This window comes from Theobroma cacao, chromosome 3 (genome assembly GCF_000208745.1).
Source record: "Theobroma cacao cultivar B97-61/B2 chromosome 3, Criollo_cocoa_genome_V2, whole genome shotgun sequence".
Lineage (NCBI taxonomy): Eukaryota > Viridiplantae > Streptophyta > Magnoliopsida > Malvales > Malvaceae > Theobroma > Theobroma cacao.
Window position 1 is genome coordinate 22,731,712 of NC_030852.1, and position 24,354 is coordinate 22,756,065.

The 24,354-nt window shown below is 32.5% G+C and overlaps 1 protein-coding gene and 1 long non-coding RNA gene across 2 annotated transcripts; both read left to right on the forward strand.

The window, feature by feature from the left end:
• Positions 8,086–10,685, forward strand: LOC108660431 (biotin carboxyl carrier protein of acetyl-CoA carboxylase 2, chloroplastic-like). The gene is made up of 8 exons (XM_018117075.1): positions 8,086–8,190; positions 8,248–8,310; positions 8,406–8,459; positions 8,738–8,865; positions 8,944–9,271; positions 9,381–9,452; positions 10,460–10,525; positions 10,610–10,685. Exons 1-8 carry the CDS (start codon positions 8,086–8,088, stop codon positions 10,631–10,633), a joined length of 840 nt encoding a protein of 279 aa, XP_017972564.1. The 3' UTR covers positions 10,634–10,685.
• On the forward strand, positions 8,128–8,802 carry LOC18604798. Its single transcript, XR_001927002.1, has 3 exons — positions 8,128–8,190; positions 8,406–8,459; positions 8,738–8,802. It is a non-coding gene; the product is annotated as an uncharacterized LOC18604798 (long non-coding RNA).

A 24,354-nucleotide genomic window follows, 5' to 3' on the forward strand; every position in this document is an offset into this window, starting at 1 on the left:
GCTGGAAGTCATGGGTCCTTTTGTATTGTGAATACAATCTAACAATGTGAATATGTTAACAATGTGAATATGTGTATGCAATGTAAATTGCTAAATACATGATTGGTATAGTGCATGTATATTATTATCGATAATGCCATTGTGTTTTGGCTATGTTCACACCCGGGAAAAGGTGTGTGTGTGTGTATGCATGATATGATAAATTTGTTAAGCAAATGTAAATGTATAGGCTTTCTTGGGCTTAGTGAGCTATGCTCATTGAGCTCATGCGCCGGTCATAACCCGAAAAATTGGGTCGTGACAATTTAACTAACTATATTTTAAATATATTATTTTGTCAACATATAACAAAGGAAATTGCTTGTCCAGATGGTGGAGACGGTGAGTGCTTTCCTGCATGGCTTGGGTTCGAGTCCTGATGCAGCAATTTTATTCAACTATTGTAAACGGGTTCAGGTAACAGGTATCCAAAGTGTGATACCCGAACCCTACCCGAATCCAATTCGGGTAGTAAAATCACTACCCGAATCCATTTCGAATTTGTTTATTGGGTATCCTAATCCGATATAATCGGGTCAGATACCTGCGGGTACCCTATAATAGGGTACCCGTTGACATCCCTAACCAAAACCAAGTTTTTTCTTCCTTTTTCTCTTTTTCTTTCTTCTCCTTCTAGGGTTTAGATGTACTGAAAATTAGGGTTAAAGGCTGTAAATTTAGTGCTCAAGAAGTTTGGAGAAGAAAGGAAAGAAAACATGGAAAAGAAAGTGAAGAAAACTTGATTTCATGGTGTATAAAGAGAAAATGGCATGGAAGCTTCAAGAATGGCGTGGAGCATGGATGAACAAGAAGAAAAATCTAGTGGGGGAAAGGATAAGATCGGTCTTGGCCTAAAAAAATTAGAGTCAAAGCTTCCTTTGGAAGCTTTGACCAAACTTCACATAAAATTACCATTTTACCCTTTTTGTTTCCTTCCATTTTAATTTAGTCCTCCCAACACTCATTTAACTTCAATTTCCTTCTATTACCTTCTTTTACACATGTACAAACAAAGTATGAAGTTTGTACTCCAACGCGATGTTCTCATAATATTTAAAATATTTATTTGCTCGCGCTATCTTTACTTAATAAAGACATGCAGCCCCATTAACGTCATTTTTCTCCAAAATCCTCTCAGTATTCTTTTCCCCTACTTAGATTGACCATATATTCCTTCATGGAAAATTTTTGACATTGAATAAAAAATTAATATTTTAATATTATTTTATTTCAAAAATTTCCTTTTGTCTCCTCTTGTCCCCTTGGTACCCAAAATACCTTATTATGCCTCAATTGACTTCCGAATCACTTTTTATCTCGAAAATTCTTATTCGATAAAAAAAATATTATTATTTTATTATTATTTTCTCGCATGCGGAATATTTTATCTCAACTGTTCCTTTCATCTTTCATCACTTTTAAACATTATGGTTAACCTCAATTGGCATCCAATAAGTTTTATTAGTCACCACATCAAGTACAGGGTATTACACCATAGCCATGGAAGCCCTTTTATCATTTAACAATTATATAAGCATTATGTTGTCTAGATTTTTGAACAATGTTGAAACAAATTTTCAACACTTTGTTCTTAAATTTCTACAATATATTAAGCAATAAAAAAAACCCTACAAAAACTCTAATTGTTCCAATATCTTGCCTACATAGTCATTCATTGTATGTACAAATATGAAGGCACAAAAAAATAATAATTGAATTAAATGAAAGACCAAGACTACCTAGAAAATTCTGAAACTGTACGTGAACAATTTTAACACATGTTCTTTCAATATTAAGCAACCAAACATAAAAATAGATCAACCAAATTTTAATCAAACAAACTTCTGTAAGTTACTAATATAGTCAAACATCTCATACATAAATTTGGTGGCCAGATTCTTAGGAAAACAATTGAAAACAAAATAGTACAGTAAATTATCTAAAATTTGAAACAAGTTTTTCAAAATTAAAGGAGAATTAATTTAGGATATGGGTCACATGTAAAAGAGTTGTACCCACAAGGCCTGCATGGATTGGTGCACACCAACAACCCGCATGCACATGATAGTCGACATGAAAGGGATTCGATAACTGCTAAGAAGAGTGTGAGCCAAGTAAAATATTATAAGGCAATTCCATATTTAAGTTTTCCTTATTGATTGCTTTGCTTGCACAACAAATACCCTTAATTTTTAAGACATTATCTTACTGTTTTTTTTACTTTACTCGCACTTTAAGGATATCTAATATTAAAATATTTTTTTATTTACTTTATTTGCGTTACAAGTAGGTTTAGGATGAGCTATTTCTATAAATAATCCCTTTATGTTTCATTATAAAATTGAATAGGGTTCCTAGATTTCATTTTCCATTGAACAAGGTTTTCTTGATTCCATTTTTTTTAACAAGGGTTTCTTGATTCCATTCTTTTGAGACATTATATTTTTCATGGCATTAGAGCAGGTTCCTAACCTAGTTTTTTTTTTCCAGCCATGATGTTGATCTAATTGTGGTAGAGTGATGTCTTTTCCTTGTAATTCATTCTCCGTTGGCTACTTAAGCACCGTATGTGGTTTGTTGTCTATCGGTTAGTTGGGCGTAGTACGTGATTTGTTTTTCATCAGTTGCTTGGTCGTCGTTCGTGATTTGTTTTTTGTCAGTTGCTTGAGCGCCATACGTGATTTATTCTTTGTTGACTGTTTCGGCTCTATATGTGATTTGTTCTTCATTGGCTGCTTTGGTGCCGCACGTGATTTGTTCTTTATCGACTGCTTCGGTGTTGCATGTGATTTGTTTTTCATTGGCTACTTCAATGCCATACTTGTTCTCCATCGACTACTTCGACGTTGCACATGATTTGTTTTTCGTCGGCTGCTTGGGCCCCATATGTGATTTATTCTCTATCGACTACTTCGGCATTGTACACGATTTGTTCTTCGTCGGTTACTTCTACACCACACGTGATTTTTTCTTCATTAGCTACTTTGGTACTGTATGTGATTTGTTCTCTGTTGGTTGCTTCGAAACCGCACATGATTTGTTATACCGTCAACAAGTATTAGAGAAGTTGCCTATACAGATATTGTGATCGAAATATGACTCAATTTAAAAGAGCAATTTACTCAGGGAATTACATCTCGAGTATATGAATTGAAGTGATCCATTGCATTATTACAATGGTCGCATTTAAAGTTGGAAATGTTATTAAGATAACTAAGAAGGAGCTGCCTCAAATGAACTCACAAAGCTAGTTGGGACTCCGAAGAAGACTTGTGGTGGAGAAAGACCACGAGGCAACGAGGGCGTTACCTGAATCAAGTGGGGAGAATATCATAGTCTGTGAATCTGTGACCAGTTCAAGCCGATGGGGGGCTCAGCACTTATGTGTTGCACAAGCCACAGAGGCTCAAATCAACCTTAAGGTGACATCACTTTGGGGCCCATCAATAACTAGCATCAGACCACCATTGATTGGGGGTTTCTTGATACTTCGCACACTTGTAAAGCCAAGTTGCATGTTGCTAAATTTTTTATTCACGTAAGTATATGTATCGAATAAATAATATAATGGTAAGTAGAATATTGATCCCACAGAGAATTGAATTAATTCCTACCATTAAGTACTAAAATTAACATACCTTAATTTTATCCAAACAATTAAAATTAAAACTAATATACTAAAAATAAAACTAATATAAAATTTATCAACAAATTTGTTTTAAGAAATTTAATTAACTATCAGACCTATGATTATGATATCCTTCAATACTTCATCTGATTATTTTCTCTCTCTCTTAACTTAGTTTAATGTATTAAGTTGCTAACCTAGAGTCATAATTTATTTACAAGTCTTTGTCAAGTTTCTCATAAAAATAACTCTTCCAACTAATTTACTATATGTCTATGCAAATTAAATTGAAGAAAAATTCATTAAGTTCAAACCGCCTAATCAACTAAATGTATTTGATCATACGCTATTCTATTCAAGATCTACCTAAATCTCCTTTGTCAAGATTTAACTTAAGTTTCCAAATTAATCTAAGTAATGATCAGGCAATTAGAAATATTAACAACAGAATAGAATAAACAACTTAAAACCATCAAATATAAGCAAAAGAGAGATAAATAATTCAAACTATGTATTGAGCTCAATCATAATCTTAGATAACTAAATTAGTTCCCCATAATGTCACACATCATCATCAAATAAAGTTTAAACATTGAAATCAAACCAAGAAAATAAAAGAAAAACAAAAAAAATAAAAAAACTTTAAGAGTGAAAATCTTGATCTTTAAATCTTTTGAATTCTTCAATTTCTTCTCAGCTCCAATAAGACATTTTTCAATGATTTTTTTGTGGCTAAATCTCAACTCTAAATTTGGTGTTTCGTGCCTCCAAAAGTCCTCTAAAAGGTTGCATAAATAGAGTGTGAGATTGGATCAGGAAAAAAGTCAAATCCGACAAGGATTGCTTCACCAAACTAGGAAAGCTATGGCTTACCTTCATGAAGGCTGTGGCCTTGACCATTTAAATAGCCAAAACACATGATTTTTAAGTTGAGGTGCCACGGCCTGCCTCCTCCAAGGCCGTGGTCTTGTTTGGACTACTACAGTGCTTCAACTTCGACAAGGCTTTTGACCACATTCTAGGTCGAATTGGGCAAAGTGGTAAATATGAAAGTTGTAGAGTTTTCTCTTAGCTTTCTAATGGTTTAAGAATAACCTCATTCAAATTTTGTAGAGAAAGTTATGGTCAAAATACCGAGACATATGTAGTGAAGTCTACATCTCATGAGCACTTAGATTAATAACTTTTCACCCTTTTAATTGCACACCTACAAAATCAACAAATTAATCAATAATAATATATCTTTGGCATATTAACGTCGATTTTAGCCCAAAATTAACTAAGGTTAGATTGACTCACCTAATTAACTAACATAAAGTAATTAAATAAAATAAAACCTAACTAATTTCTATGCATTACTGCAAAAACTAAGTTAAATTATTATCAAAATTAAGTCCAAATAACTCTATATGATAGAATTATCATTGCATCAGTAGAGCACACCTAGACAAGCCTTGCAGAGTGACATGGGTTGACAAGCTCGACACGTTAGCCCAACGTGCCAAGACCACGCACGAGTAGTTAAAGCATGAGAAGGTTGCATAGTTGAATGTCGTGCATACACAAGGAGAGCGTGTGGGTCAAGTACACCAAGAGGCTACATGCCAGAAAACCGCGCGGACACATGCTACATGATAGGGGGTTATACACATCTCAACTCACAACAGGGGGTTGCGCACAACATAGCCGTGCATACTTGGAACATGTGGTTCGGACACGCTTAAAAGGTGCACACATGGGCATCGCACGGGAGGAAAGTGTGCATGGCTTGTGCACACATGAAAGCCTCAAACACATGAATCATGCACATTTAGCCCACACCTCGAGAAACCATGCACATAATGGGCGCACCCCAAATAGCCTTACATGAGAGTGTTGTGCATACTAGGACAACACACTTGTGAGTTGCACACCACAAGGTCTTGACTGAGCACTTGAAGGCCTCGTATGAAAGAGACACACCCTAATGGCCAAAATGGTTACAATGCGATGCCTTGTTCTTGAAGAAAAAGTCTACATGAATATTTTTCAAAGCTTTGTCAAATAGGGATGATTTCTTTTTATGGGCTCCATTAAACTTTTCGCATATGCTATGATTTCTTAGCTAAAACAATATTTGGATACCAATTTTTACGTTAAGAATCTTAATAAATTTAAATATTTTCTGAGATTGAGTTGGCATGTTCTTCAGCTGGCATCAAATTAAGTTAACACAAATATCTTAACATTTTAGTAGAGTGTGGTCTCACATGTTGCAAACCGGCTTCCTCACCTATGGATCAATAGCATAAGCTTAATCTTGATTCAGAACAACTTTGTAATAGTCCTGAAAATATAGGAGTCTCATTGGTAAATTACTTTATCTCATGATCACGCGTTCGTATATTAGTTACACAGTGCACATCCTAAGTCAATTTATGCACAAGCTGAGACAGCCACACTTTGATGCCGTTGTAAGAATTCTTCGACATCTCAAAATGCGCCCAAACAAGGTCTTTTATTCCTTCTTGCATATCTAAAAAATTTTGTTAATTTGACTGATTTCATCTTAGTATCAAATGGCAAATATATTCACCAAAGCACTTGATCGAGAGCAGTTTCAAGCTTTGGTAGGTAAGTTGGGCATTTCCAATCTTCATGCTTCCATATGAGGTGAGTAAAGGAGAATTAATTTAGGATATGGGTCACATGCAAGAGAGACGTATGCATAAGGCTAGCATTGCACACCAGCACCTCGTGTGCATAGGACAAGCCTTATGAAGGGGATTTGATAGCTGTCAAGAAGAGTAGTAACCAAGTAAAGTATTATAAGGCAATCAGAATGCTTTTCATATTTAAATTTTCTTTACTTGTTGATTACTTTGTTTGCACAACAAGTAAGCGCAGTTTTTAGGACATTTTTTTTTACTTTACTTACACACCAAGAAAGTCTAAGATTATAATACTTCTTTATTTATTTTACTTATATTACAAGTAGATTTAGGATGAACTATCTTTATAAATAGTCTCTTTATGTTTCATTATAAAACTAAATATGATTTCCTTGATTCCATTTTCCATAAAACAAGGATTTCCTGATTCTATTTTTTCTGAACAAGATTTTCCTAATTTTATTTTTTTGAGACATTTTATTTTTCAAAAATAGTTTTGAAGGTTTTCTTTGAACCGTCTTTACACCATATCAACACACAATCAAACACCTTAGAAATCAATAACGATTAAACAAAGCAAAAGGAGGTTTGGATACCATTGTTGGAAAACCCATGCAAACAAATATATAATTGAAAAATTAAAGCTTTTTTGATTAGCAAAATTATATTTGGTTTTTTAGTATGGATAAATCTTAATTATTAGGTAGAAGATCATTATAGTTTTAAGAATTTGATGTTGAAATCAAAAGGCTATAACACTTTGTAAATTAAATCTTTTCCCACAAAATGTTTTAAATCTCAAGTTGTCTTTCACATGTCCAACTTCTAATGATGATCCACACAAATTCTAAGTTGAATAACACCAATGGTGATTGGGGTTTTCTTTTTGTTGCCAAGCTTAGTACTAGCTAGGGATGAATGGTTTTGGTTTTTCAAGTGAAATTGAAATGCCAAGGGAGGAAATGGAGGAAGATTAATTGACTATAAAGGGGAAAGACCACTAAAATTGATTTCCAGGTTTCCTTTACGACCAAATCTTTTTCTCTCTTCTTTTTTATTTTTTGTCTCTCAACTCTTAGGTGTCATCCACATACAACATAATCATATGTTTATAGTAGGAAATTAGGTCTAACATAACTTTTGTCCTAATTATAAATTTTCTCCAATTTAATTGAACATATGCAATTAAATCCTTGAACTTTAAAACTTCTTCGCAATTAAGTCCAACTTGATTACTCTATCATGTTAGTAATTAATATAAACTAAAATCAAAACCACTAAAGCTCAGATGAATCAAACCATTTGGATTCATCAATTTCCAATATTGATTAGTTTATATTTATAAGTTAAGATTGACATCTAGCAATGTGCTAGACAAACTAACTATTAAGAAGATTCAAAGTAGTTTTACTTAACCATTTAGTGCCCAATCTATTAGAGCATTGTTTAGTATTTATTCTATATTTGTCTTTATCATGTTAGTTCTTGAAGTTTGTTCTTACTAAAAAAAATTCGAAGCAAATTGTTGTTACAGTTTTCTCTAAAATCTCCAATTTTGTTGTCTCCGCACTTGTTCCTTGTATATGTCGATGCTTACAGAAGCCGACACAAAATAGTCATTGTTTTAAGTTTCCTTCCTCATTTTTCCATCGATCTTTCCGCACCAAATCCCACACAAATCTCACCTTCTGCTTCTTTATTTCGTTGGTTCATTTAAAGTTACAAAGGTTCTCTCTTTCAAATTTGTAAGCGCTTTATTCAGAGCCCATGGCTTCTTTCTCTGTTCCCTGTGCTAAATCCTCTGTTTTGCTACGATCATCACCTTTGATTCCGAGTCATAACCTTAAACAGAACCATTTTTTTGGGTTTCAGGTCAGTTCCACAAGATTTCTAGCTATGCTGTTGTTGTTGATTTCTTGCTATTTTTAGATTGTAAATGTGTACGATGCTGCCATCAAGGATAGGATTCTGTTTTTCAATCATGATAGGCTAGTAGCTAGGTTTCTAAATTATAGTAATAAAAAGTTACTGAATAGATTGTTCGCAATTAAACATTTGCCAAGTTATGTTTTTACTTGTAATTGCAGTGGTCTAGCCAGAACCAATTTAGGACTCTCAAGGTGCATGCCCAAGTTAATGAGGTAATCTGATAATCATCGATGTCCTATCAATGTTTCCATCCTTCAATTGCTTCGTCTTAATATCCTAAAAGTTAAAACTCATTGGGCAACCCTCACCTAATTGCTTCAGCTTTCTGGTCGAGTGGTTTTTATAACCTGGTATTAGACCCTCTTAGATATATTAACATATATAGCCATAGCATGCTGCAGATTAAAGCTCTTCTCAGTCTTCTGGTTCTAAAGCCCTCAATGCAGCTTAACTCTTTAGGTTAGATTGGTTCTTTAACGTCTTCCTGTAGGTTGCCGTCGAGAAATCGCTGAATTCTGCACCAATCATAGAGATAACATCAGAAGAAAAAGGGAAACAAGGCATTCCTGACCTACAATCAATCGCAGCATTCATGAACCAAGTTGCAGACCTAATTAAGTGAGTGCACCCTCGGTCAATGTACAGTCAAAACAGAACTGGGATGCATCTCATCTTAAAATTATCTGTGGCTTGCAGGCTGATTGATTCAAGGGATATCGTTGAGCTGCAGCTAAAGCAGCCAGTATGTGAGATCACTATTAGGAAGAAAGAAGCCTTGCCACAGCCAGGGATTGCTCCTCCTGTTATAACCATGCAAGCTACTCCTCCGACCATTCTTCCATCTCCACTGCCTCCCTCAGAGCAGGTCACTCCTCCCACTTCTTCCAGTCCTGCTGCAATGCCTTCAGCACCGGAGGCTCATGCCCCTCCACAGCCGAGTAAATCATCGCATCCACCACTAAAATGCCCTATGGCAGGAACATTTTATCGTTCCCCTGCTCCTGGTGCACCACCTTTTGTGAAGGTAAATGCTTATACTGAGGAACGTAGTCCTGAAGTAGTTGTTGAATCCCATTTATCTTTTATCTCTATATATATGTCCTTTGAGGTTCTCTGTTATCCATGTCTGTTAGGTTGGAGACAAGGTCCAGAAAGGCCAGGTAGTTTGCATCATTGAGGCGATGAAGCTGATGAATGAGATTGAAGTAAGTGTGTGCCTGTGTGTGTGTATATATATATATATGTATGTATGTATAGTCTCATCCTTAATTGGTAAAATCTTAATGCTTTTCATAGATGATAGTAGTAATCGATTTAACTTAAATAATTCATCCTCAGATTTTCAGAAATATAAGCACCATCCATACTTTTTTGTTGCACCATAGTTTTATGCAGTACATTAGTCTTTGTTACAAGTGCCATGATTTAACACATGCGTTACATTAATTTTTTTTCAATAATAATAAGTAACTTTTGACGTAAATTAAACATATTTTATACATACTTATTACATTAATTGAACGAAATTTAGTTTCTTTAGTTCCATGCTACACAATATTTATCATCTCATCAATATTTTGAAAAGTCTTCATTTTTTTTTCTGTTGGGCATATGCATAAATTAATCGTGTGTGTATATATAGTTTAAGTTTAAGTGATATGTAACTAATACGAGAAACAAATATGAAAAATTTCTTTATCAAAATAAAATTTTAATTAACAAATAATTAAGAGTACTTTGATTGTCATGCTTAACTTATATTATTAAGTCAATGATAATCAAGTTTCTAGATCATGATTATCAATCCTCATTCAATCAACATTTAATAATTATTTTAATGAAATGTATTAAAATTCAATAAATTTTAGGTTTAGAAAGTAATTTTACATATGGAAATGGATTAATTAACCATTAAAATTTAATAAGTAAATGATGAGATTCATAAATAACTTAAACATCAATATTAAAACTAAACGTAAGTAGAAAGAGGAAAAGAATAACGTTAATTGATACAACCTTTAGACGCTAAAGTTGAAGTCCAATTTTAAATTGAATTTTGTCGATTTATATGTTAGGTTAATGAGTTTACTTCTTTTTAATTTCTTATATCAAACGTAATAGTTATGCTATATAAATATTAAGGGAAATGTGATTGTGATTATAATTTCTACTAATATAACTCCCTTAAATTCTCCTATTGTTCTTTCGGCAGGCCGATCAATCTGGAACAATAGTTGAAATACTTGCGGAAGATGGCAAACCAGTCAGCGTGGACACGGTATCTCTTATTTCTCCTCGCTACTCACTTGCATATGCCCAAGGCTTGCTATTGACTAAAATTGTGTGGGTGTCTTTGTTGCAGCCTCTGTTTGTGATTGAGCCGTGAAAGTTTATGCAAAATCAGCTGCATGCAAGAGTTCTATAGTTACATAAAGCACACAAGTATTTGCATCCATACATATTCTGGTTACTTTATTATTTAATTCAGCAATGAGCCTGCGAGTAACTCACTGATCATGAAGAAATTTGCAGTGTATCCAGAGATTTTGCCTCAGAATAAAAGTGTCAAAAAAGGTATAACTTTAGCTATGCATGTTTTTCTTTTAACTATTTGTAGTATATATAATGTTTGCTTTTTAAACTAGTAAAATCAAATTCTTAACCATGCTAAACTTATTCCAAGTTCATATAACAGTTGCTCCACCGCCTGCAGTGTGGAGAAAACATGTAGTTGCTATTGAACCCAATGTTGGGTAATTGTTAGCTTAAACTTAAATTATTGTAACCAATATCTTAAAATAGAGGTGTCCAATACGTATTGTTGCCTGTAGAATTTTAGGCCTGAATATGATTCAAAGTTGATTAAGTTCGGTGAGCATATGACTTACAATTATTATTGCCCTATAATTATTCGATCACAATCATAAATTGTATAGGGTTCATCATATAGCCCACACTTATATATTTTTTTTTGAAAAGCAGCCCACACTTACATATGATGGACTCCCCACATAATTTTGTGTTATAATAAAATAATTATAGTATTTGTAGTAAAAAGAATAATTGAAAATGAAATGCTGGCTTTCATTTGACCTAAAAAGTACCAAGTTAACATTCAATTTGATATGAGAGGAGTATAATATTAGCAAACAAATGTTTTGAAATTCTAAAATATATTTAAAAATATTAATAATATAAAATATTTTTTCAATTTTAGTAAGGAATACCATGAAATGAGTGGGCCAGCACAAGTCCGAGCTTGACTTCTGAAAAGTAGATCCGGTTGCATTCTAATCGAATTTGGTACAGATTGATCCATGAGCATTCCTATTCTAGAAAAAGAGGGAAAGAATAACATGTGATGTGAGTAGTATATATCAAAGATGGGTTACATTTAAATTCTTTCAAAAATCTTACATAGAGAAGACACCAATTTTTTTTTCTACATGAAAGAGACCTAAATTAATTATAAAAAAAACAAATTCATTTGAAATGTAGAAATAAAATCTACTTGGTTAAAGGCAATTTAGGTTGATAATATACCAACATGATCATGCTAACTTATTTTTCATTTTTTTAATAATGAATGTACTTTTATACTCATCAATAAAGTGGGATTTTTTTTATCATTTATCTACAATATTTGCATTAAAATAAATAATTAAAATATTCTTGTATACTTACACTATGCAATCCTTCTCCCTATTTTGTGTGAGGATTCTAATAATTCAAAAATAAAAACATTTATATATAGATTGTCTCCTTGTTATATGTAGAGAAGAAAATGGAGAAAAAGTTTAATTTGAATCATCATGTGTAGTTTCTCTTCTTTTGTTTTCCCCCTATATCTTCACTTAACCAAAAAATTCAAAAAAAAAAAAGTTGCAGTTGGAAATATGTATGAAATGTTTTGATAATTTAAAGAAGGGTGGGCTTATATTTGGAATTTTCTTTTTAAGAAAATGTGTGTAGTTGTCATTGTGGATTTTCTAAGGGAAAAAAAGTATTTGATTTTTATTCCTTTATAGCTTTTATTTTCATGTGAATCATATTGTTTCAATGAAAATGTGTACAATTTACTCTAGTAAAATAAGAATTATATTAATCATGAACCCTAAGACTAATTTCCATTTGTAGTTTTCTAACTAATTAATTTTTTTCCAATTTAAATTTTATGATTTCTTGTTGGCATCTCGGGCAATTTATGGTACAAATTGGATGGTTACAAAATTCAGTATCTAATTGGATGGTCACGCATACATTAAGAGAGGCTAATAGAGAGGCAAATGAGTTAGCCAGACAAGTGTTACTTGTTAAAGTGACCTACTTCAATTGGTTGGTTTGAGGGATTATTAATTCAATTGGGACTAAATAAGCTGATAAGGTAGCTCTTTATAACGTGTGGATGGTGAATCTTAAGGTATAAGAATCCAACTTGGTATCTATTGTCTTCATGGTAAAGATTAGATTTTAAATTCAAAAACGAGTTTGGTGTGAAATGGAAGCTGAGTTTGAATTGGAGTTTTAGTTGGACATCAATGATAGCTACATGATATCCTTGGACAGCCGCAGCTAAGCATATTTGAACTTCAAATGGTCTCTATTACATGGGAACTTTAAATGTCCAAACCCAAATGTATTTGTTTTCTCATGTAATTTCATAAAGTTCAAAGTTGTTTTGACTTAACATCAAGCAATAAAATTACATATTTAAAAAAAAAAAAACAATAAGGAATATTGTTGACTTAGAGTAAAAATATAAAATATACCTACTTTAAAAATATATATAGAATATTTATATTTTTAAAAATAAAATAAATAACAGTATAAAACATATTGTTTGGATTGTACTGGAGATAGAATTTTTACCGGGACGCGAGAAGTCGCAATCTCGAATTAATATTTTTAGGTGAGGGATTTGATTTAAGGTCCACAGTATGATGGGAGGGTTTTAATCTTAACTCTCAATATTTTAATCCAAACAAATATTTCTTTAAAATATTAATAAGAAAGGATATTAATAAAATGAGAAAACATGAATAGAAACGAAATAAAAAAGGAAATAATAAAATGATAAATAATAATAATAATGAACATATAGTATAAATAACGATTAATGTTGAAATTTAAAGCGCGTCACATACCATCATTGCATTATTTAAATGTAATAGCATCTCGATAGATTTTGTATGCGAGTCAAGACCTTATTAGTATGATGGGAGGGTTCAAAGAATGTTCTTAATAAAAACCCTTTACCCATACTAGGGTTTGTATTCATGAAAATATTATTTTTACCCATAAATGATTACCCCGATAATGGGATGTACTTGATAAGTTTGCGAAGGCGAGTTTTCTTGAATAGTTCCCTAGGTGAGAGAGTATCTCTAGGTCCCACTAATCTGATGGACGGATTCAGGAAATACTTTTGATAGAAGGTTTTCATTTAATAGTTATCGAGATTTATACCATGAATTTCATAATTGCATCACACGCACATCATTCAAATAAACCAAATAATGAACTTTAGGTCGTAAATAAAACCAAAAATAAAATAATGATTAAGGAAATATAAGAATAAAATTAAAAGTTAAAGTTAAAATAGGATAATATATGATTAAATGATAACGTTCGTGGAACGAATGTCACGGGAGTGCTAATCCTTCCCGTGTGTAACCGTACTCTCGTACTCAACTCTAAAATTTATAAACCAAGTTTTTGTTCTTTAGATGAATCAAAAATCAATTTAGGATCTTGTCAAATAGAAAAAATTTAATATATAGCTAATCACACTGAATAAAAAAGATTGATGGTGACTCCCAAAATTTTCACGTTGAGGCGGATTGGTTCCTAGACCTATACGAAGCAACAGATTAGTGACTCACTAGGACCTCTGCGTGTCGAGCCAGTAATTAATCATAGGTTATCCTAAGTCTTAAATAATTTAATGTTTCCTTTAATTTTGAGCATTATTGTTTTGTTTTTTATTTATTGCTTTTAATAATTGTGGGGCATTTAGTATAGAGGGGCATGAGATGAGTGATTAAAGGTTGGTCCATTCCTTCACACACACGACATGTTGCATTCATGATGCATGAGACTTCTAACCGGGCTTTATCTTTATTAAGAGGGGTTAAGTAGCCATGCTCTTGTGAGGTGAAGGAACAATTTGGGAACCTTTAACTTTGATTAAAACTAAACTCAGCATATAAAAAGGTCGTGAAGAGCCATCTTGAGGTAGGGTTGTATCGAACTTGTCATGAAGAGTACACCCTAATTTAGGACATATGAAGGAACAATTTTGTCTTACCAACCTTCTTTTTGATTAAACAAAAATAACATGTGTCAAAGTGAGCTTTTTTAAAAAATAAAAAAAAAACCAAAAACAAAAAGTATTTTCTTTTCTTTCTTTTTCTGTCTTATTTAAAAAGTGAGATGAACAAGATTTTTGACATTCATTTTTTCTGTATTTTTAGACAATTTTTCTCTTTACTTTTACTTTCAAAAATCCAAAAGAATAGTTTTCTCTCTTTTTCTCCTACAAAAGATAAACATGAAAATGAGAGAGGATTCTTTTCTTTCCTATCTAAAAAAAAGGACAAAAATATAAAAAAAGGGAAACAAAAAAAGGAGAAGGCTTTCCTTCGAGTGAGGTTTTTTCACAAAAAGAAAAAGAAAAAAAAAGAGACTTTAGTTCCTTTTATCCATAAAAATGAGAGAAAAAAAAAAAGAAAAAAACTTTCTCTCTTACAGAAATAAATGAGGAAGGAAAAAGAGAAAATATTGTTTCTTGCTCTTCTTCCTTTCTTTGAAAAGAATCAAAAATGAAAAAAAGGAAAAGGGTTTTCATTTAGGCAACAAGAAAAGAGAAAATAAAAAGGTTTCTTCCATTTTCTTCAAAAACAACAAACATAGAGACATTTTAGTTTTAAATAAAATTTTCTACTTCCAATTATACATGATTTTCAATAACGTGGTCTTCCTTTTCACTTCATATCATCCATGCATCAAGGCACCATAGCATTTCATGCATACATGCTTATATCATAGTTTCATCTACATGCAATCATCTTTTTTTTTTCTAATAAAGAAGAGCCTTATAGTGTTGTTAGCTTTGTAAGAAAGGGAAATAAATATATTTTTTAAAAAAAAAGAAAGAAAAAAATCTAAATTTTTATTAAGTTCAATTTCTTTTCTTAATTTATTTTTGTTCAGGTCAAAAGGATTGAAAGATTTAGAACGTCAGTTGGAAGTAAGGATAAGTGGACTAGAAAGCAATTAGGAAGAATTTGGACATGACCTTAAAGAGATGAAGACAGATTGCCAAATTGATGGAAATGGTTAGGTTTCTTAATGAAGCCAATGGAATATGTCCTCAAGGATCCTCGTCACTTCAAACTGAACCACACCTCAAGTAATCACAGAATGAAAGTCAAGTGATCTTTGAGAGCTCTAACACTTGCCAAGGTCTCACTAATACACTTAGTGCCCTAAGTGGGAATCAATGTTTAGAGAAGGTCGTTAAAGGGATGGATGAGTTGAATACACAAATGATTGAGTTGAAAAGCTTCATTACCAAGATGGGGTCTTCAAGTCTTACACAATCTCTTGACAGCGGGTCGCAACCAAGCACATGCCTTCAACCTATCACTTTCCAACCCATAAACATTGATTTGTGCCCTCGCCCTTGCACTTTTTGACCATCTTTTCAACAAGGTTTTTAACCCCAACCATGTGCACCATTGTTAACCACCCCTACTAGCTTAGGCACCCCTTAAAAATAATTTAAAAAGAAAAAATAGTTTAAGCCCATTCTTTTTACTTACAAAGAACTTTTTTATCAATTAGTGCATGATCATCTCATTGTCTCGGTGCCTCTAGAACCCTTGTAACCTCCATACCTAAAGTGGTACAATTCCAATGCAAGGTGTGATTATCATGGTGGATCTATAAGACATTCCATTGAAGATTGTTACGCCTTCAAGTATCAGGCACAAACATTAATAGATGCCAAGTGGTTTGATCCAATGAAGATGGTCAAGTATGGTAATAGGGAGCGCAATTAGATGTCTAGATACAAAAAGGATTGACTTTAGTGGGATTTTTTTTTTCGATAAAAGCTTTTTGAGATTTAAAGCTCTAGGGCACTTAATGTGTATCCATGACAATCTTTAATTTCTTTTGGATTTTGTGAGATTACTTTTGTGATTAATTATGTGAAAATGAATGTGTTCTAAGATATCTTTTTGAATGTTACAAATTGCTGCCATGGTTAAATTGAGCTTTCAAGAATTGAATCACTAAGTCGTGTTTTGAAACTCTTTCCATCCTTATGATAAGTTATCTTGCAAATTCATTCTGCACACTTCATCCTTGAATTCACCTATTCATGCATTCTTTCATCCCATGATATCTCATGCATTCATTCATGACCAAGGGTGTATCAATTCTAATAATGGAAAAATTAGTATTGTTGTCAACAATTATTGCTATTTAAGAGTAAAGCATTCCTTATAAAAAGGATCATGACGGATAAGATCTTTGATAAGGTTTAAGTTGTCCATCAAATCATCTATCTTAAGGGCATTCAAATTTCTAGCTCTAGCTTCCTTTATGTTAGTCCTGTTTGAGTGCTAGAAGGTGTGAATAGCATTAAAAATTTTTTAATCAGCCCTTTAGAGCTTGAAGAGCACTTAATCAACTAGATGAAGGAAAGGTCTAGAACTTGTTAAAATTACAAGACACTAAGTAAAGAAGGGTAAAGAGAAGTGGACAATGCAAGAGTATTTGTAGTGGTTCCATCCCCTTGAACTACATCCATTACCTTGATCTCCTAATCAAGGATTTTCAAGCCAACTTCACTAAACTAGTTGAATTAACAGCTTCCACCAAGCTTTTACAAGGTGAGCTTCTAACTCAAGCTCTAATCTCTTAAAACAAGCTTTAGAGTGCTTCCCACACTTTAATTTTTCAAGAAAAAGAAGAAAAAGAAGTACAACTAGTACCTTACAAGTCTGGACAGATTACAATCAAGCTTAAACACTTTTTCTAGATATAGAATGAAAGACAAGTGTTTTTGGTGAAGAATATTTTGCTTTTTTACTCAAAGTAGCTTTTCTTTCTTCAAATCTTCATTCTTTAACCGTTGAAACTTCCTTTTATACCTAGGGAGTCAAATTTTTCTATTGGAGACAGTTTGTAGTCGTTAGAAACAACTCTGATGCACTTATAGCTGTTATTTTATCTTTTAGTGTTTAAATTCAAAAAAGAGAGACAAACTTCGGGTAACCAGTTATAGGCAGCTCTAATCGATTACAGCTTCTCTGCCTTGCACTGTCTTGTTGCTGTGTTCTCTACTCTAACTGATTACAGGAGGCTCTAACCAATTAAGAGTTCTTTGTCTTTAAACTTCTCTTCTTCAGCAGACTTCCTCTAACTGGTTATGGCAGGCTCTAATTGATTACAAACTTTTTATTTTCACTTTTCTGTAGAACGGTCTTTCTCTAATTGGTCAGCACTTCCCTTAATTGATTGAACTTTACCTTCTTCAACCACAATCGATTAAAATCACCTTTAATCAACTAGAAGATCTTCGAATTTTGAACTTTTCCATTTTGGCTTCCTTTAACGGTCAACAATATTTTCAAACTTGTTTTTGGTGCTTTGAAGATATTAGGACCTTGTGCTCTAACCGATTAACCAGACATTTTAATCGATTAGCATATTTATGTTTTGCTTCAACTTATCACACAACAATGCCTTAGCTAATTAAGGTCCTTTAACAATCAATTACTAAGGTTTTATTTTTGTTCATTACTTGCTTTTTTCGTATTAACTGATTAACTCTTCATTAAACTTAGCAAGCTCCTTGACTTGCCTTTAATTAACAACTTTGTTAAGGGTGTAAAATTAAATCATGCACACTTAAATAGTGAAGTTAGATATTAATGAATGAGGAATGTTTTGTTATCATAAAAAACATATGGAGTTAACATTCTCCCCCTCTTTTGATGATGACAAAACATCCTTTGATTAAGAGTGCAATGTTTGTAAATGAAAAGAATATTTTGTGCAGTTTTAAGGATTTCTCCCCCTGAGTTTGTGCTCCTCCTAAATATATGCTCTAATAAAATTATCCAACATAAAGCCATTCAAACACATGAGCATATATATATATATATATATATATATATATATATATATATATATATATATATATATATATACTATNACAATATATATATATTTATATATATATATTAATATATATATATATATATGAATATTCAATATTCAACCATTTAGTATAATTTCAACATAAAAATATAGAAACTCAACACAACATAAGCCACATAACCCATATAAACATATTTCAGAACATAACACCATCATAAAACATAAAAACCACACAAACATTGTTCAACATTGTTCATCACAAAATAAACAAAAAAATACCAAAGTAATGGTAATAAAAGCATCACTTAATGACTAAGTTCATCATTCTTATCAGCTCTACTTCCTAATCCTATTTTCTTGTTTTATTATTTTCTCCCCCTTTTGGCATCATATAAAAAGGTTCTAATCTGAATCAGATGAAGGTGAGGATTCGTCAGTGCAAAAATGAACATTGAGAGATTTGGGAGAGGAACAAGATAGAGAGTCTGATGAAATGGATTGGGGTTCTGCACATTTAGAGGACTGTTGGATGGAAGTCAATGCCATTCTTGTAGACTTTCTTCTTTTGAAGGTTTTGGTCTTGGTGGCCATAGTTTTCTTACTTTTACCAGTAGTTTTCATTGCTACAAGATTAGTGTTAGTAGCTTTACCCTTGTTTAAATGTGTTTCTTCTACAATTTGTTTTGTTTTTAGTGGAGCTGACTAAGCTTCTTAATGCATCATTGCTTGTTGGTGTGCTTGGGCAACTTTAGCCTTATTAATCAAGAATCTTTTCAGATTTTGCAAGGGAGATCACAACACTCTTTTCAGCATTTGAATGTTCTTTTTCAACTTGGGGGTCTTTCTCTTTTTCTTTTTCTTTTTCTTTCTCATTCTCTTCAGTGGGTGGTTGTTTTTCTTCTTTAGCATTCTTCTTTCTAGATTCCTCATTTTCAGCTTGAGTCAAATCTATATTTTTAGGTATTTCTTTTTCAGTTTTCGTGCCATGACTAGAAGTAGCACTTTCAAATTGTTTTGTAGCACTTTTCTTACTTGACTGACTTGTAGCAGAGACAGGGGCTTTTGGAACTTTGGTTTCATTAGCTGGATTTAACAAAGCTTTAAGCTGTTGAAGTTTTTCTTCAATCTTTAGCATATTCTCAGCTTGATCAGTCAACTTCTTATCAATTCTCATAAGGAGATTAAGCATCATGTCACTTTGAAGTGGGGCTTGACTACTTCTGGTGAAAAGTGTTGAATGACTGCTAGTTGGAGGGGGTAGAGGTGTATCTTTTGTGATCTTAATACATTCATTTCTCTCTATCTTGTACCTTATTTTCAGTACACTTCTTAAGAATATTCCCCGATTCTTATTCTTCATGAGAGTAGACTGAAATCTTCTACTCCAAATTTCCTTTTTTTTTCACTAAAGCTGTAAGGATATTGCCATATGGCAGATTTGCTTTGTCCCATAGTGTAGTTGTTTTGATCCTTTCCGCCTCGTATCTTCACACATTCAGTGGGATTTCATTGAAGATAACCTCCATTAGCCACAAATCTTATGCACTCACATAACTAAACTTGCTACTTCTTCCATAGAGAGTAGTTGCTATGAAATAATGAAGAATTTTGAGTTGAGCAATTTTGATCTCACTAGCATAGCTTCTTAAGGGAAACTTCTCCCTCTTTCCAGTGATAACTTCCCACAGATGGTTCAACTCATATTTCTTTGGCATTTTGTATTCTTTTACTTCAAATTCAGTTTTAAAGAATTCTCCTAGATCCTAAGCACTAATTTGAAAATCTTCACCATCTAAAAACACATTTAAGCTATCTTCTGTAAATCCTTTTTGATTTTCCAATTCAATTTTGTCTATAGCTATACTGGAACATAGTTCCTTAATTATAGTTAGACTATACATTTTATCTCTAAATGTACTCATTATTGTTAATTTCAGAGATTCAAAATATCCTTTCAAATCTTCTTTTACTTTCAGTGAATCATTAAAGCTATTCCAATAAAAAAATTTTACACAGGAAATTGTGGCATTCTTGATTCTCCTAAATCTATCAGCATGTATGTCATTTCGAAATTGAGAAGAAGAAGAACTGGTACTTTTCCCTGTTATAGCTCTTGCATCTGTCAATCCTTTCTTTTTCTCTGTCATTTTCCTTTCGTTTCTCTTTTTCTTCTCTGCTGAATGTCCTTTGATTTTTCTTTTCTTTTTGAGGGAATGTGATGAAGAATCATCAATTTTCCTTTTTCCTTTCCCCTTTTCGGCTACCTTGTGAGTGAAGGAAGCTTTTGCCATGGGATTTTCTTTTCTAGGGTTTCTTGAGTTTTAGAAGAAAATATGGAGAGGAAAATCTAAAGGCTTTTGGATATTGATTTTCAATTTAATTGACTCTCTAATTAGATGAGGGGTCTTTTATGGGGAGTTATAACTGGTTACCCATATTTTAAGTGGGAGCTATCCCGTACCACCTGCCCAGTTTTTTTTTTATTTTGAAAAATTTCAGCGCGATAGCTTATCTCTTTCATAGTTATCTTTTAATCAATTATAGGAGGTTTTAATCAATTACTATGTTTCTGACTTGGAGGCCTTTTAACTACTAGACTTGCATTAATCAATTAAGGGAGTTGCTAATTGATTATTACCTCACTGACTCAAGTTAACTCCTATAACACAAAATTGTTTTAATTGATTAGGGAAGTTCTTAATTGATTAGAATGAATCCTATCTTCCATGTAAGGTTCTTTAGCTAACTTAGAATATTCACTAATCAATTACACCAAGCAATAACACACTCATCTGGAAATATATATATATCATCAAGAACATCATCGTTTCATCATAATTCAGATCTCAGTAGCATCAACCATCCCTAAATCTCTTATAATTCTACAAAATTGTTCTTCATTCAATGATTTTGTGAAAATGTCAGCCAATTGATATAAGATATCTACAAAATCTATTTCAATATCTCCCTTAAGCACATGATCTTTAATGGAATGATGTCTAATTTCAATGTGCTTGGTTCTAGAGTGTTGAACAAGATTTTTGGAGATATTTATGGCACTCATATTATCACAATAAATAGGAACTTTAAGTTTAGCCATTCCAAAATCATTTAGTTGCTGCCTAATCCATAAAATTTGTGCACAACAACTACTTAGTGATATATAATCAGCTTTAGTAGTTGATAAAGCAACATAATTTTGTTTCTTGTAAGACCAAGACACAAGCATGTTTTCAAGGAATTGACAAGTACCACTAGTGCTTTTCTGATTAGTTTTGTTACTAGCAAAATCAATATCAAAATAGCCAAAAAGATTAAAAGATGAAACTTTTGGATACCATAAGCCTAAGCTTTGAGTATTCAAGAAATATCTAAAAATTCTTTTCATTACAGTCAAATGTGATTCCTTGGGACATGATTGGAATCTTGCACATAGGTATACACTAAATAATATATTAGGTCTACTTGTAGTAAGATAAAGAAGTGAACCAATCATACCTCTATAGAGCTTTTGGTCCACATCTTTTCCTTTATCATCTTTATCAAGCTTTGTGGAGGGGCTCATAGGAGTTTCAATTGACTTCATATTCATTACACCGAACTTTTTTAGCATTTTTTTTGGTATACTTTTCTTGGTTAATGAATATTCCATCTTCATATTGCTTGATTTGTAGACCAAAGAAGAACTTTAGTTCTCCCATCATACTCATTTCAAATTCTTCCTGCATTTCTTTAGCAAAATTCTCACACACCCTTTCATTAGTAGCACCAAATACTATATCATCAACATAAATTTGAACAACAATCAAATCAATCTCATTTTTCTTAATAAACAAAGTATTATCAACACTTCGCCTAGAGTATCCTTTTTTAATTAAAAACTTCAAAAGTCTTTCATACCAAGCTCTAGGAGCTTGTTTTAATCATAGAGAGCTTTATGCAGTTTATATACATGATCAATTTTATCAAACACTTTAAAACCAGGGGGCTGTTCAACATATACCTCTTCTAGTATAAAGCCATTAAGAAATGCACTTTTAACATCCATTTGAAACAAGTTAAAGTTCATAAAGCATGCATAGGCAAGTAAGAGTCCAATGGCTTCTAGTCTAGCTACGAGAGCAAAAATTTTATCATAATTAATACCTTCTTCTTGATTGTATCCTTGAGCTACTAACGTTGCCTTATTTCTTGCCATATTTCCCAACTTATCCATTTTGTTCTTAAATACCCATTTTGTTCGAACAATTGGATGGTTGGTTGGCCTTGGAACTAATGTCCAAACCTTATTCCTTTGAAATTGGCCTAATTCTTCTTGCATTGCAATCTCCAACCCTTTTCCTTTTCAGCTTCCTCAAAGGTCCTTGGTTCCACTTGTGGTATGAATGCTAGATACTCACAAGCTTCTCCTAATCCCCTTCTAGTTTTGACACATTCTGAGGGATCACCAATGATGAGTTCTTGAGGATGATTACTTACAAATCTCCAACTCCTAGGAAGATCAATGTTTTGTTCCTCAGCTTTTTGTAAGTCTTTTAATGGTGGTTCATCATCATCTTTTTCCTTTAAGCTCTCTTCATCATTTTCTTTGCTATCCAAGCTCATCTTTTCCATCTTCTTCTCGATATTATCTGCATCATCATCATCAAGCACTACCTTTTTTTGTGTAGTATTAGTCTCATTAAAAACAATATGAATTGATTCTTCTATAATTAAAGTTCTTCTGTTAAACATTCTATATGCTTTAGAGTTCAATGCATAGCCTAAAAAAATTACCTCATCAATCCTAGCATCAAATTTTCCTAAGGTGTGTTTTCCATTATTCAAAACAAAGCATTTGCATCCAAAACTCCTTAGGTAAGAAATATTTGGTTTTTTTCCTTTTTAAAGCTCATAAGAGATTTTAGAAATCATGACTCTAATGGAAACTCTGATCAAAATGTAAGCTGCAGTATTCACTGCTTCAACTTAAAAGTATTTTGGCAAGTTCTTTTTGCAAAACATTGTCTTTGCCATTTCTTTCAAGGTCTTATTTTTTTCTTTCAACAACTCCATTTTGTTGTGGAGTTCTAGGACCAGAAAAATTGTGATCAAAACCATTTTCATTACAAAAAATTTCAAAATTATTACTTTCAAATTCACCACCATGATCACTCTTAACACTAACAATGGTGAGGCCTTTTTCATTTTGAACTCTTCTATAATGTTTAATAAAAATTGTTAATGCATCATCTTTATGAGTAAGAAAATACACCCATGTAAATCTAGAGTAGTCATCAACAATAACAAAGCCATATGACTTACCTCTTAGACTAGCAACAGTGATTAGTCCAAAGAAGTGGATGTGTAGTAATTCAAGTGGCCTAGAAGTTGATATGACTTTCTTTGATTTGAAAGAGCTTTTAACTTGTTTTCCAAATTGACATGCATCACAAACTTTGTCATTCTCAAATGATATCTTTGGAAGTTCAATGACTAAGTCTTTTTTCAAAATCTTTGAAATGGTATGCACGCTAGTATGTCCTAACCTTCTATGTCACAACCAACTATCACAAACATCATTGGCAATAAAGCATGATTCGCAAGTCTTAATTTCATCAAGAAAAAAGACATACATATTTTTAATTCTTTTGCCAATGAATGCTACTTTGTTAGTGTTAACATCAATTACTTGATATGCATGGGAATCAAAACATACTCTAAATCCTTTATCACAAAGCTAACTAATGCTTAGCGAATTATGTTTTAAACCTTTAACAAATAAGACATGCTTGATTTGTGTTTAAGATGTGTTACCAATGGTTCCAATTCCTTGGATAATACCCTTGGAGTCATCAGCAAAGGAAACACTACCATACTTCTTCCTATCAAGCTTAATAATTAAGTTTTCATTGTTGGTCATGTGTCTCAAGCAGCCACTGTCCAAGTACCAAG